The 14,181-nt window shown below is 38.0% G+C and overlaps 2 protein-coding genes across 2 annotated transcripts; one reads left to right on the top strand and one right to left on the bottom strand.

The window, feature by feature from the left end:
* Window positions 1-942, bottom strand: LOC122104188 (olfactory receptor 143-like). Its single transcript, XM_042674903.1, has one exon. The coding sequence runs from the start codon at window positions 940-942 to the stop codon at window positions 1-3; it is 942 nt and encodes a 313-aa protein (XP_042530837.1).
* Window positions 943-5,419: 4,477 nt separating this feature from the next.
* On the top strand, window positions 5,420-6,382 carry LOC122104186 (olfactory receptor 143-like). Its single transcript, XM_042674900.1, has one exon. The coding sequence runs from the start codon at window positions 5,450-5,452 to the stop codon at window positions 6,380-6,382; it is 933 nt and encodes a 310-aa protein (XP_042530834.1). The 5' UTR covers window positions 5,420-5,449.
* Window positions 6,383-14,181: the final 7,799 nt, after the last annotated feature.

The raw sequence follows: 14,181 nt of genomic DNA, 5'->3' as shown, positions 1-14,181 counted from the left end.
TCACTTTGTGATTCTCTTCAGTGTTCTCTGCAGAGCAAGTTTGACATCTTTGTTTCTGAGGCTGTAAATGAGGGGATTCAGCATGGGCACTCCAAGAGTATAAACTGCTGAGAAAAACTTCCCCTGGTCCACAGCCTCGGGAGACGATGGCTTGATATGAGCAAGAATCCCACAACCATAGAAGAGGCCAACAGTGATTATATGAGAACCGCAAGTGCTCAAGGCTTTGGACCAACCCTTCCCTGAAGACATATGAAAGACATTGGAAAGAATCAAACCATATGAGATTAACATAATGAAGCTGGATATAAAGATAACTATAGTGACAGCGAGAGAACTCACAAGCTCACTAGCATAGGTGCTGCTGCAGGAGAGCTGGAGGAGGGGGAAGGTGTCACACATGTAGTGATTGATGATGTTGGAATCACAGAAGATAAGGCCAATCACACACCCTAGGTGGACCACAGCAAAAACCAACCCCATCAAGTATGAGCCACACATTAGAAGAGAACAAGTCTTAGGAGACATGATGACCAAGTACATTAGGGGCTGGCAGATGGCCACATACCGATCATAGGCCATGGCTGTCAGCACGTAACATTCAGAATTGACAAGAAAGCAGAAGAAAAATATCTGCGTCATACATCCAGCATAGGAGATGATGTTCCTTTCTGACACAAAGTTCACCAGCATTTTGGGGGTAAAAACAAATGAATAGCAGAAGTCAATGAAGGACAGATTAAAGAGAAAGAAGTACATAGGAGTGTGAAGGTGTGAGTCTAAGCAGATTAGATTTATTAGGCTCAAGTTTCCCACCACAGTGATAATATAGTTGACCAAGAATAGGAAAAAGAGAGGCAGCTGGAGCTCAGATTGGTTCGTCAATCCCATAAGGATGAACTCTGTCACTGAAGAGGCATTTATCTTAGCCATTTGCTTCATGAATAGGTTCTGTCGAAACAGGTAAAGGTGGCATGAACAAGGGACCCTCACTTGGAGATCCCAGAGGGTGAAGAGGAGCTGCTGATTTCTAAAACCAAGACTGTCTTAGGCCGCTTCACTGGTTGATTCTTGAGTGATCTTCCTTACCTCCTTCTCCCACCCAAGATGAATAGCTCTGCTAATCAAATGCTGAGATGAATTCGAATGTCTCTAAACATCATTTTCTCTCCTCACTTCTGTCTTCATGAAGGATAGAACTTAAAAATGAATACTTCAAGCCTATGAATTGTAAAGCCTTGATTCAATTCTCACCTTTGTTTCTTTTAGTTTTCTCTTTCTTGCTAGACTTTAACAGCCCTTTCTCCTTCCTGTCTTGAGTGTTGGCAGATTCCTGAACAAGGAAGAATCATTAAGGCAGATTCTGAAGGCCATAACAGCCATCAGTGAAGAACTATCTCTGGTTTGCTAGAAGACTGGCCTGAGGAATATGACATGATTTCTATTTGAGAATTTCTCCACAATATTGTCTTCACTTTCAAGAAGGAAAAAACAATCTTATGTATCCCTCCAACACCTCTCTCTCAAAAGAGAATCTATATCATGCTCATCACTTCTGAGACAATTGGGTGGAAGCAAAAATATTGTCTCCTTCATAATTTCCTCTGAGACTGGCTGAGCCCCTTGTGGGTAGAAATTACTGAGACGATGTTTACATCCTGTGCCATTGACCTAAATTAGACCTTTGAGACAGAAAGTTCTTCTCAACTTGGAATCCAACCAGGAATGTCGAATCTCAAGACTATAGTAGCAGGTGATCTCCTTCATGACTCAGCAAGATTTATTTGACTTAAGGCATGAACTCCATCGAGAAAATCTTGGGAACAATTAATAGTTTAACAAGATGAATATCAGGAAGTTGAGACTAAATTGTAAGGAAGTAAGGTCTAGTGGCAGGGATGGATGAATGGCAAAGGGAACAGGAGACAAACACAACAAGACTACTCAATATACGTAAGTGATAATGGAAACAGAAAATGTGAAATGAGTCTGGGGGCGGTGGGGGGAGGGGAGACAGGTTGGGTGTCAGGGAATGATGGATGGAGTGACTTTGATCGAGTCACTCAATCCAGAAGCATGCCACACATAGCTTGAAATGTTAAATTTTCACCCCTGTACAACCTTTTGAAGTTCAGAAAATTTAAAAAGAGAAAAGGAATAGAGAAGGAGGAAAATGAGGAAGAGATAGAGGAAGAGAAGCAAAGAGTTTAAAATGACAGAAGTGCCTCACACTTGTAATCCTCGCTATTCAAGAAGCTGAGATCTGAGTATCATGGTTCAAAGCCAGCCGGGCAGGGAAGTCTGAGACTCTTATCTACAATTAGCCATCAAAATCTGGAAATGGAACAGTGGTTCAAATGGCAAAATACTAGCTTTTAGTAAAAATGCTCAGGGACAGAGCCCAGGCCCCAAGTTCAAGCCCCAGGACTGCCACAAAAAATATAGGAGCAGGCTCTCTGGATATTAAATCTGCAGAGTTAAACAAGTTTGGAGAGTTTGCGTGTGTGTACTGTCTTTTGCAAGCCTTTATTTAAAATGTTCTTTAAATCATCTTCACATTTATTATACTATATCTTTGATTATAGAAACATATTTTCATCATTTAGTTGTATTCTGAACAACAATTTATCTAGTATACATATTACAAATTTCAGACTGAAATTGCCTACTAATACTTTCTGGATAACAACGTTTTCCTGTTGATGAAATTAAAATTCTTTTTATTCTTTTCAGTTTAGTGCTTTCTAGAATATCTCTATGAAATCTAAACCTATACATGCTTTATGCTATCTGCTTCTAGAAGATATAGTTTATTTAAGCTTTCTGTGTATGGTTTTATTCCCTTTTATAGAAATATTGTTGCATGTTGTGAGACACAGGTCAAGATGTATTTCTTTCTTTCTGGTTACACAGTATTTCCTGCATAAATTACTTAAGATATTTTCCCTTTCCACTTGAACTACTTTTCTGCTTATTAAAAACTCCGAGTGGCTGCTTAAACAAACTGATTCTGAATCTCCAGTTCCATGTTATGCATTTGTATATATTTATCACAAAAGTCATCTGTTTTGAATACTGTATCATTAAGGTCATTTTACGACCATTTGTTAGAAGCCTTGTCTGTCATTTTAGAACTCCTAGACAACAAAGGAGACATATCAGCTGGGACTTGGAGTGAGGGAGTGAGAGAGGAGGAGGTGACAATGGTGCATTAGTTGTCTGGGTGGTGATAAAAGCCGAAGGAAATGAGATGAGAAGACAGCCACAGGGAATCAGAAGAAAAGCTGAACTTCCCTTATGTCCATTAAGCTTTGAACACAAAATACGTATGGCGTGGAGCGATCTATGAGGCTGATGTACCAGAAGTCCATGTAGTCCAGAAACCAGAGACTGACAAACACAAATGATTTTTCCACTGAAAGGTAGGGAAGGTGTACTATTACTCTTTATCCTCCTAAGATTCCTTGCTAAGACTCTTATAACAAAATGCAGATTAGTAAGAGTAAAAAATTAAGAGATGCAGTTATTCAAAACATTTTCATAACACAGGAGGAAGACAAAAACAAAAACCAAGGTAGAGCTATTTTATGGTAAGTTTTAATGAAGAATAAATGTAGAAATAATATTGGACATGAAGATGTCATATAATATACTAGACTGAAAGGAAAAATGTATCAAAGGGCTTCTCCTTAGTAGAGATCAAGATATTAGGATCTTAGTTGATCTTAGGGTCCACTGTCATACAGGGAAGATCAGAGATTCCGTTATGTGCATAGCTTATGCAGAGAAGTGGAAAGAAGTTTACAAAATCAATAGGTTTCATGACTGGTTTAGGGGAGAGTGCTTCTAGTTTCTACGACCTTCCATAAATAATTCTTAGCTCCTATGACCTGCCTTTGGGATTTAAGGAGAGAACTACCACTGACCTTTAGATGCAAGAACGCAGCATGCTAACCATCATACGTTGGCATATCACCCCAGGATCACACCAAAATCTACAATGATATCTGGAAAAAAAAACGTATGATGGTCCAAACTAGCAGGGATGTTTTTTGTGGGGGGGAGAGTAACAGGATAGTATCATTACCTGATGAGTAGAGTCTAGGGGTACTGTGCATTCTATTCTAAACAGACTATACACAGTAAAACTCATCCATATGCCAGTAGTGCCAAGGTTGAGAAATGCTGTGTAGAACAAGGTGAGATGTGCAAGTTATTAACACCTGTCATCTATGTTCAGTGCAGCTCAGTTCTAATATTTTATGAGTAATTTATGGTTCATTAATTTTTTATCACAACTGTCAGAATTTCATGGCTCTCAATTTACTGATCACACACACTTACATGTTCATAAAAACATAAATAAATAATAGTTAGAAAAGTCACATTTCTTCTGAAGAGTTATATAGTCAGGAAGTCCAAAAGTCTGGATTTAAACTCAGAATGACTTGAGGGTCTCTTCCTATTCTTTCAATTTGTTTGTTATAACATCATTTTCTCAGTGTTAAACCATGATAAAATATTTCACAATGCAATCCCAGAAACTTACTGAAGGAATTTACTAGAAAGGGCAACTGATTGTGTTCATGGACTTCCCCTTTGTAGAGCTAAGGCATGAAGAGTAGAGTGACTGGAACCACAGCTACCTGTCTTGGTAACAATACATCCCCTGTGAGAAACTATAAATTGAGTAGACAACTTCAATTCTCCAATGGTCCAATGTTAAGTCGATGGCATAGAACGTAAACATGCAGTCAGTAATTTCTAAACTCAAGGGGCTCAGTAACCTCAGAGGAAATCATCAAAGAGAATATTTTTTTTGTGCTTCTCATAATAAATTAGCCCAGAAGTATGAGGCATAAAAGAAACTCTCATATAAGTGAGGTAATAGTCTAGAGACTCATATATGTTTTCTTCTTCTTCTTCGTGCTATTTTTCTTCGTACTCTGAAAAAAGTTCTGAAGAAATCATTAAGTGGAAATTATGGCACATTACTGAGGGCTCACTTCTAGCAGATGACTGTCACCTGCTACAATCACCTGGAACTCAGATGCCAATGCAAAGCAGGAAGGAAAGTCATTTGCAGTCCATCCACCAAGAAAATAATGGTGAACATTTGAATCAGCTTTGTCTCAATAATTTCCTATCAACTCAAAGTTATATATAAATTTGGAGTTCAAAGAGAATGCCATTATTTATTGCTCTTTTCAGCTGTAATCACTGCAGAGTGAAGCAAAGGAAGGAAATAATATCTAAACATATCAAAGGTCCGATCTCCATCTAATGACCAGAGACACACATCAGTGGGTGGGAGAGGAAGGAAATGGAGCTTTTTCAGCAATCAGTACAGAAAGTCTGATCCTTTAGATGTCTTGCTGTCTATCTTTGGACGATCCTGAGTCTGGACACCTGAATCTGTACGCCTGTGAGGCATCTCCCTGTGAAGAAGATGGCTATGGAAAATGACTCTTCAGTGACAGAGTTTGTTCTTATGGGATTGACAGACCAACCTGAGCTTCAAATGCCCCTCTTTGTCCTGTTTCTAGTAAACCATATAATCACTGTAGTGGGAAATTTGAGCTTAATGAACCTAATTTGCATTAACTCACACCTTCACACCCCCATGTACTTCTTTCTCTTTAATCTGTCATTCATTGATTTCTGCTATTCCCTTGTGTTTACTCCTAAAATGCTGGTTGGCTTTGTGTCGGAGAGGAACATCATCTCCTATGCTGGATGCATAACTCAGCTATTTTTCTTCTGCTTTTTTGTCAACTCTGAGTCCTACGTGCTGACAGCCATGGCTTATGATCGTTACATGGCCATCTGTCAGCCTCTGCAGTACACGGTCATCATGTCCCCTAGGACCTGTTCTCTGCTGATATTTGGCACATACTTCATGGGGTTTGCTTCAGCCATGCTCCACACAGGGTGTATGATCAGGCTCAACTTTTGTGATTTCAACGTCATCAATCACTACATGTGTGACATCTTCCCTCTCCTCCGGCTCTCCTGCAGCAGCACCTTTGCCAATGAGCTTGTAAGCTCTGTCGTGATAGGTACAGCTATTATGCTTTGCAGCCTCATTATCTTAATTTCATATGGCTTTATTCTTGTTAATGTCATTCATATGTCATCAGGTAAGGGCTGGTCCAAAGCCATGAGTACTTGTGGTTCTCACATAATCACTGTTGGCTTATTTTATGGCTTTGGGATACTTGCTTACGTCAAACCAAAATCGAATGAATCTGTGGGCCAGGGCAAGTTTTTCTCAGTATTTTATACTCTTGTGGTACCCATGATAAATCCCCTCATTTATAGCCTTAGGAACAAGGATGTCAAACTTGCTCTGAAGAGAACCTTAAAGAGAATCACAGAGTAAGAGAACCGTTGGGCTGCCTTATTCCTTTCACTAATGTTCTGCCTTCATCTCTCTTTCTGCCTGTGCTCATTATTTTTCTGCTTTTGTTCTTCTCTTCATCTTTCTTCCTATCCCTGGGAAACATTTATAATACAAGGTTTCTTCTTTTCTCAAACTATCTTGTAATTTTGTAGGCTTCTTTTGATATCGAAATTGAACATGGGTTCCCAGGTAACTTCTACCTGCTTTTTATTCCCTATAGAAGATAGAGATAATTTACTGGTAATTTTTTCCTGTATAACAATAACACTGCCTATTATTTTTTCTTATGTATGCAACAGAAATGTCAAGGGGTTGAGTATTTTTGATCATTTCCTTTATTTCTTCCATTGCTGAGGCAATTTTTAAAGTTATTGCTGTTTCAACAGCTTGATTGATTAAATTGGAAAGGATGATTTCAAAATTGTAATATGACAAAGTAGAATTTTTAGAGGAATCTGTTTGTAATTGTTGTTTGGCTTGTGTTTTTAATTTTTCATTTGTAGTAGATATGGGTACTCGAATTCCTGTTCTAGTCTTCTGGATGTATGTAAACAAATCACATCTGCCACTCAGCCTATCTTTTCAAATATTATTTTCAGTCACAAAAACACGTTATACTGGTTATTTGATCATAAACAGTACTAAGGCTATGGTAATTTTTGTCCATATATCTGTGAATTGTATCAGTGTGTAAAATTTACAAAGTGGTATCCTTAACTATAGATCAAAATGTTATATATGTAATATCAATATTCTGTCTCTTCAGTTGCATAGTAGGTATTTTGAAAATAAAAGTTTATTTTCTGACATCCCCTTAAGGTTCCTCTGTACATCACTTTTACAATAACAGTAATTTTTAATTTTTTTGTTATCTTTAAGTGGTTGTACAAAGAAGTTCCCATTTTACAAAACAGTGTATGAACACAAGGTGTCTGACAACATTGTCACCCATCGCTCCTAACCAACCCCTTCTCTAGCTTTTCTTTTTTTAATTGAGATTAGGGGATTACATAAATTTCACATATTTCACAGTATTGTGGAATAATGATACTTAGTTAAAGTCACTAACACAGTTTAACCTTCACAATGCACATTGTCATTATCATGGTCTATAAAGTTTGAGCTATGAGCTTTGACAATACAATTATTTCTTCCACATCAGGTGATATGTACATTTCTTTCCTTTTGCTTAATGTAAGCTGTTCCCTTCTTCCTACTCATTCCTCCCTTCCCATCGCTGTCTTTAGGTTGCTTAGTTCATTTTCATCTATGTCCAGTGCAACTGATGTGCCCCTCTGCTGTATTACAATAACAGTAATTTTTTTTAAAGTTTATTGTCTCTCTTTAAAAGCTCTAAGGTCTGAGGATGTAGCTCAATACTAGAGCACATTCCTAGCATGTTCGAAGTCCTTGGCTAAATCCTCATTATTCTATAAAATAGGTTATAAAGAAAATGATAATATGTGGCATGAGTCATGACTAATTTGTACACATTGCATCCATATATAAAATTTAATTTTCCTCATGTTTATCTTAGAAGAATAATTTGACTTGGTCTTTAAAAACATGATATACATTTTTAAAACAAATTCTGTTGTATGTAGGTCTCCCATCCTGTTCTCTGAGTGAGGAAATATTTATGTGATTTGCTTCAGGACACAGAACTAATTATATGCATTCTATTTGGGGTAGTTATTGTGCATCCTTTGAAGAAAAGAAAGGAAAGAAAGAATTCTGAAGGAAAAAAGAAAACTGTAAGAGAGATATTCAGAAAGTTCAAAAGTTGGAATTATATAGAAATGACAGCACTAGCCAAGATACCTTTACCACAGAGATGAGATGATATTTAAAGTAAGAAAGTAATTTTAAGTAACCCTCAAAGAAATTTTAAGCTGGAGGATAGAGGAAAGGAAAACAGAAGGGTATTGTAACTTCAATAAGGCTCATCTAAATCAGCAAAGTAAAAGAAAAAAATAAAATCGATTCTACATTTTCCTGTATATTAAAGATTAGGCATCAACTTGATATCCATTCTATACATTCTACTTTTGCAAGCAAACCTGCCCTTTATTCCTGTCCTCCTCTCTCAAATATTTATCATTTTCACTTTGTTTCATAATTGTTGTTTGTAGCCAATGTGGGCTCAAGGTAAGTGTTTCATGGTTTCTTCTATCCAAATCGTCATCAGAAAATACCCTGACTCCTCTAGGGATGATGAACTCTTATCTACTCATGCTACTAGTAGCTAGATAATTTGTTCTAAGATTGGCCCTTTACTTTTACCTAAGTCAGATTTTAAAGTAAATACACCACCACTCTTTATGGTGAGATACAATTAGGTGTAACATCTTGATATGTTTGTAGTAGTCAATGTTTCTCTGGGATGGTGAGATGGAATAATTTTGTTCAAAGATTCTAAATATACATATCCTTCCTTCCCTCCTCCCTCCCTCCCTCCCTCCCTCCTTCTTTTCTTCCTTCTTCCTTCCTTCCTTCTTTCCTTCCTTCCTTCTTTTTTTTTGTCAGTCATGGGGTTTGAACTCAGGGACTGGGCACTCTCCTTGACTTCTTTTGCTCAAAGCTAGCACTCTACCACTTTGAAGCACAGCACCACTTCCTGTTTTCTGGTGGTTAACTGGATATGAGTCTCACAGACTTTCCTGCTTGGGCTGGCTTTGAATCCCACTCTTCAGATCTCAGCCTCCCTGAGTAGCTAGGATTACAGGCAAGAGCCACCAGCATCTGACTCACTATTTCTTTAGTAGCCTACACTTATTAGATATTATATACCATCTGGAGTAGCTACAAAGTGTTATTCATAATAAATGTGAGAAGATTTAGCTCTAGAAAATGTTGTACATTATGATGTACATTATAAATCTCTGTTGACACATTGTAACCAGAGAACAATATTTCATTATCATCATAATATTTTTTATTTTTATTCTTGGAATTGAGCCCAGGACTTTGCACATGCATATGAATATGATGATGCATATGATGCATATAAATAAAGATGAAGACAAGGCTGGGTGCCAGTGGCTCATGCTTGTAATCTTAGCTACTCAGGAGGCTGAGATCTGAGGATTGCTGTTCAAAGCCAGCCCCAGCAGGAAAGCCTATGAAACTCATCTCCAATACACCACCAGAAAACTAGAAGTGGCGCTGTGGCTCAAGTGGTAGAGTGCCTGCCTTGAGCTGAAGAGTGCAGGGATAGCGCCCAGGCCCGGAATTCAAGCCCCATGAGCGACAAAAAGAAAAAACAAGATGAAGACATAGTTTTCTAACACTGTCATGGCCAAATGAATGGCAATGTGTCACAGGGAACATATGACAAGTATGAATGGATACAGTTGAAATCTGAATTGGTTGCTCTGAGGAATCTGGCTTAGGAATAGGTCTGGAGAGGTCAACAGTGAGGAAGAACAATCTCACAGCATCACCTGAGAAAGGAAGTACAATGTGACAGCCTGCCCTGAGAAAAGATGATCCCTGAGGGGAAGGAGAAAGCTTTGGGTCAATCCCCAATTGCCACATGAAATCTATGACAAAAAAAGACCCTGAGGAGATTCATAATATACAACTCACAAAGTGGAAGAATGGCAAGGTTTCTTTTTAAAAACAATTTACCAGAAGTAGGGAGAACAGAGAAGGGAAGGTGAACGCCCCTTGACAAGCAAGTGGTGAGGCAAAGCAGCCTTGTCCTTTCCGGGTGAGGTGGGGAATCCGGTTTACACTTTTCCTGGAAAAGTGGTCATATCGGTCGGAAACATTTATCATTTTGCGAAATTCCCGTTTTGACGTTAAAAGGCAACCATAAAGACAGTGAGTTGAGAGTCACTTTACTCTTGCCCAAATGTGTTTGGTGTGAGTTTGTTATCAACAAAACCTGGAGTTGATCGATGCAAAAGACATGTACATCTGTTTCTTGTGATCTTGAGCATTCCATGGAGGCAAAGCATTGACTGCTATTTTCACACAGAATTACTCATTAATATCGCCTTTGTACCCTTGTCTATTTTGCTTCATTTCTTCCCCGAACAATTTTGGTCCCTTTCCATCACAAAATGGGATGCTAAGTGTTAAAAAAAAAAAAAAAAAAAACAACCATCTTCTAAGCCTGTTTCTTCCAGAGAATGAGCATTTATTCTGTCAAGTATGATAGTAGATTTAGTGGATTGGCTGTGAGGATCAGAACCAGAATACATCAGGACTATCTCTGTAAATTAGTTACTGGAAGAAATCAATAGTCATTTACAAAAATTAGTAGTTAAATGGTTAATGCAATTTCAGGAGCTATGGTAATTTAGACAAGAAATACATGGATTAAGATAACATATCTCCATGAGCAATTATGTGAACTGCTTGAGCAAGACAAGTCAATTAACTAATTCTTTAAGAAGTAATTATAGAGGCTTGTAAGTTGACCATGATTGATAGTTATTTTAATATTCATCAACTCCTAGCAATAATATAAGTTAGTCTATAATCAATATGTGGTATTAGAGATGGATTTGGAAAACACAGCTCTGGAAAGCCTGTGGTTGGTGAAGCAAGCAAACTTTTATTACAGTGTTACTATTTTATTGTATTTTAATGCTAACTCAAAAAAAAGAATCATCTATGAAGACTAACACATAAAAGTTTTAAGGAAAAATCATGAATATATTAAAATAGATTATTGAAACAACTACCTATGAATATATATATATATATATATATACACACACAGTGTGTGTGTGTGTGTGTGTGTGTGTGTGTGTGTGTGTGTGTGTGTGTGTGTAAGAACTGGAGCTTGACCTCAGGGCTTGAGCTCTGTCCCTGACTTTCTTTGTACTCAAGGCTTGCTCTCTACCATGTGAACCACAACTCTACTTCCAGCTCTTTTTGTAGTTTAGTCCAGACAAGAATCTCATTGAGGGTGGGCTGAGAAGGTGGCTCAGTGGTAGAGCACTTGCCTTGCATGTCTAAGGCCCTGGGTTCGATTCCTCAGCACCACATAAGCAAAAAGAAAAAAAAAGCCGGAAGTGGCGCTGTGGCTCAAGTGGTAGAGTGCTAGCCTTGAGCTGAAGAGCTGAGGGACAGCACCCAGGCCCCGCGACCGGACCCAAAAAAAAAAAAAAAAGAATCTCATTGAGGGAAGAGGTAACAAGGTTGACAAGAAATGTACTCATTACCTTACTTATGTAACTGAAACCCCTCTGTACATCACCTTGACAATTAAAAAAAGAATAGGCAAAAAAATGAAATAAATAAATAAAGCTTTAAAAAAAGAATCTCACAGATTTTCCTATCCAGGCTGGCTTTCACTCAACTGCTCAGATCTCAGCCTCTGGAGTAGCTAGGATTACAGGTGTGAGCCACTGGTACCCGGTGAGCCTACAGATATTTTTGATAATTAAATGGTCTCATGTTCATGAAGCTTTTTTATCATTTCCTATTTCCTTTCTAGTTTAGAGCTTCCTGGCAAATCTCTAAGATAGCTATGACTTTATTGACATACTTTCAGGTATTTTCTTCTAAAAAGTTGGTTGTTTGAGTGATTTAGAGGAGTTGTGGTGCTTGGTAGGTACAAACTTCAATGCAGTTCTGCAAGGTGTTAGAATAATAGAAAGTTTCTGACTTGGAAACAATCATATTAAGTGAAGTAAACCAGGTGCAAAGAAACATAGGTCCCATGGTTTCCCTTATTTGCAATAACTAGTATATATTTGAGACAAGCAGAAAAGGTTGGATAAGATGATGTTAAGTGAAATGAACCCCAAGATAAGGACACAAGTGTTTTTTTTCTTGCTTGCTATTGTTTCTAATGTATTTATAAGGCACCATGTGATTTTTTTTGTTGCTTTGTATGTCCCTCCCCCACAGTATAACCCCTGTATTTGATGTTGGTATAATTTGGGGAGCGGAAGGGAAAAAAACATTGTTTAAATAGGGATACAGGTTGATCCATTGCAACAATGAGATGTACAAGATGCTATGTCAAAAAATGAACTTTACAATTTAGGTGGGGGGGTGGGGAGGAAGGGGGAAATATAGTTGTGGAGATGGGAGGGAAGGACCGGTAGAGGAAAAACAAAGGTAGGAGGCAACAGTGCTTGATAAGAAATGTACTCATTACCTTGTTCATGTGATTGTAACTCCTCTGTACAGTATTTTCACAATAAAAAGCTTATTAAAAATAGAAAGTTTCCAAATGAGTATTGCCTATCAGAAGAGACCCATATAAAGCAGAAATTGACAAAAATCATGCTAAATCATTAGCTGGGTCATCTCAGACTAAGCACAGACCCTGCCTGAGCACTGAGGTACTTACAAAGGAGGTTCAGCCACAGAACGCCAACAACTGTGCTCCTCAAAGCTGGTTCACTTGATAGAGAATTAAGGCTTCTGTAGGGCAGTCACAGTCTACTCCAAAACATCAAGTAAACCCCAAAGTTTTTCTGATTTCTTTTTTTGAACTCAGGACCTGGGCACAGTTCCTGAATTTCTTTGGTTCAAGGCTAGCACTCTACCACTTGACCCACAGTGCCACTTTCTGGCTTTTTCTGTGTATGTGGTACTGGGGAATCGAACCCAGGGTTTCATGCAAGCTAGGCAAGCTCTCTGCCACTACAATATATTCTCAGCCCCAGTTTTTCTGATTTCTTGTAATGTTATATATTATACTTCATTAATTAGTATTCATACTGGTAGAATTTTTTGGTGGTGTTAACCAAATAACTCTAGTTCCAGAGATATTCCTTAACCTCAAGTATATCTAACATTCTAAATATGTAGATGAGAAAAGCATTGGAAGAGTAGGGAAATTATGTGATACAGCCTCTATGATTAATATATTTTATGTCTTAATCATGGTAAGATGTTTAAGCTAGCTGACAAATGTTTTTAGGAATGTAGATGATTACCATTTGTGTATAATTATCTTTCAGGATAGACCTCATTGGATACATAAAACATTAGCTAAAACATTTCTACTGACTTAATGTGTGGTATATTGTCTACTTTAAAAAGTAGACATCTTCCAGGTGCCAGTGGCTCACACCTGTGATCCTTGCAACTCAGAAGCTAAGGTGAGAATTGTGGTTCAAGGCACCCGGGCAGGAAAGTCCATGAAACTCTTATCTCTAATTAACCACCATAATCTGAAGTAGAGCTATGGGTCAAGCTGTAGAGCACAAGCCTTGAGCAAAAAAGCCCAGGAACAGTGCCCAGGCATGCACATTCACATACACACACACACACACACACACACACACACACACACACACACACACACACACACACACACACCACAACACATTTATTGTAAGAACTACATGCACTTTTTCCTAAATATCTTATTGTGCATAGTGATTAATATCAGTTTTATAATATAAACTACCCTCATCCGTTTTACACATATATTATTTCTGTATAATCCTATGCAGTGCTTCTTTGTCAATAATGATGGAATTACACATATGCTCTTCAGTGCACTGGTGTAATAGTGACCACCTAAGTACGCTCACAGTTGTAGTTCTCATCTAGTAACTAACCCATCTTACTAGACAGCCTGATTTTCTCCATGGTGCAGGTTTAAAACCAAGACTTTTTTTTTTAACCTGTCTTTCCTCCTTGCATTCCCCCATGTGTTTAGGGAGCAGGGGATTCCAGATTAACATTATTTCAAACTTAGACTGAATTAACATGCTCTCTATATCTGTCACATTAGGAATGAATGAACTATTGTCAGCAAGACACACATGTTCAAAACCAAAAATCAAGAGACAAATGAC

This window comes from Dipodomys spectabilis, unplaced genomic scaffold (assembly GCF_019054845.1).
Source record: "Dipodomys spectabilis isolate Male_0828 unplaced genomic scaffold, ASM1905484v1 ptg000023l, whole genome shotgun sequence".
Classification (NCBI taxonomy): domain Eukaryota; kingdom Metazoa; phylum Chordata; class Mammalia; order Rodentia; family Heteromyidae; genus Dipodomys; species Dipodomys spectabilis.
This window is presented reverse-complemented; position numbering and strand designations above follow the sequence as displayed.

What these genes read in the sequence shown, in the direction of transcription:
- LOC122104188 (XM_042674903.1), bottom strand. Translation starts at nt 942, where the DNA reads ATGAAGCAAATGGCTAAGATAAATGCCTCTTCAGTGACAGAGTTCATC.
- LOC122104186 (XM_042674900.1), top strand. Translation starts at nt 5,450, where the DNA reads ATGGCTATGGAAAATGACTCTTCAGTGACAGAGTTTGTTCTTATGGGA.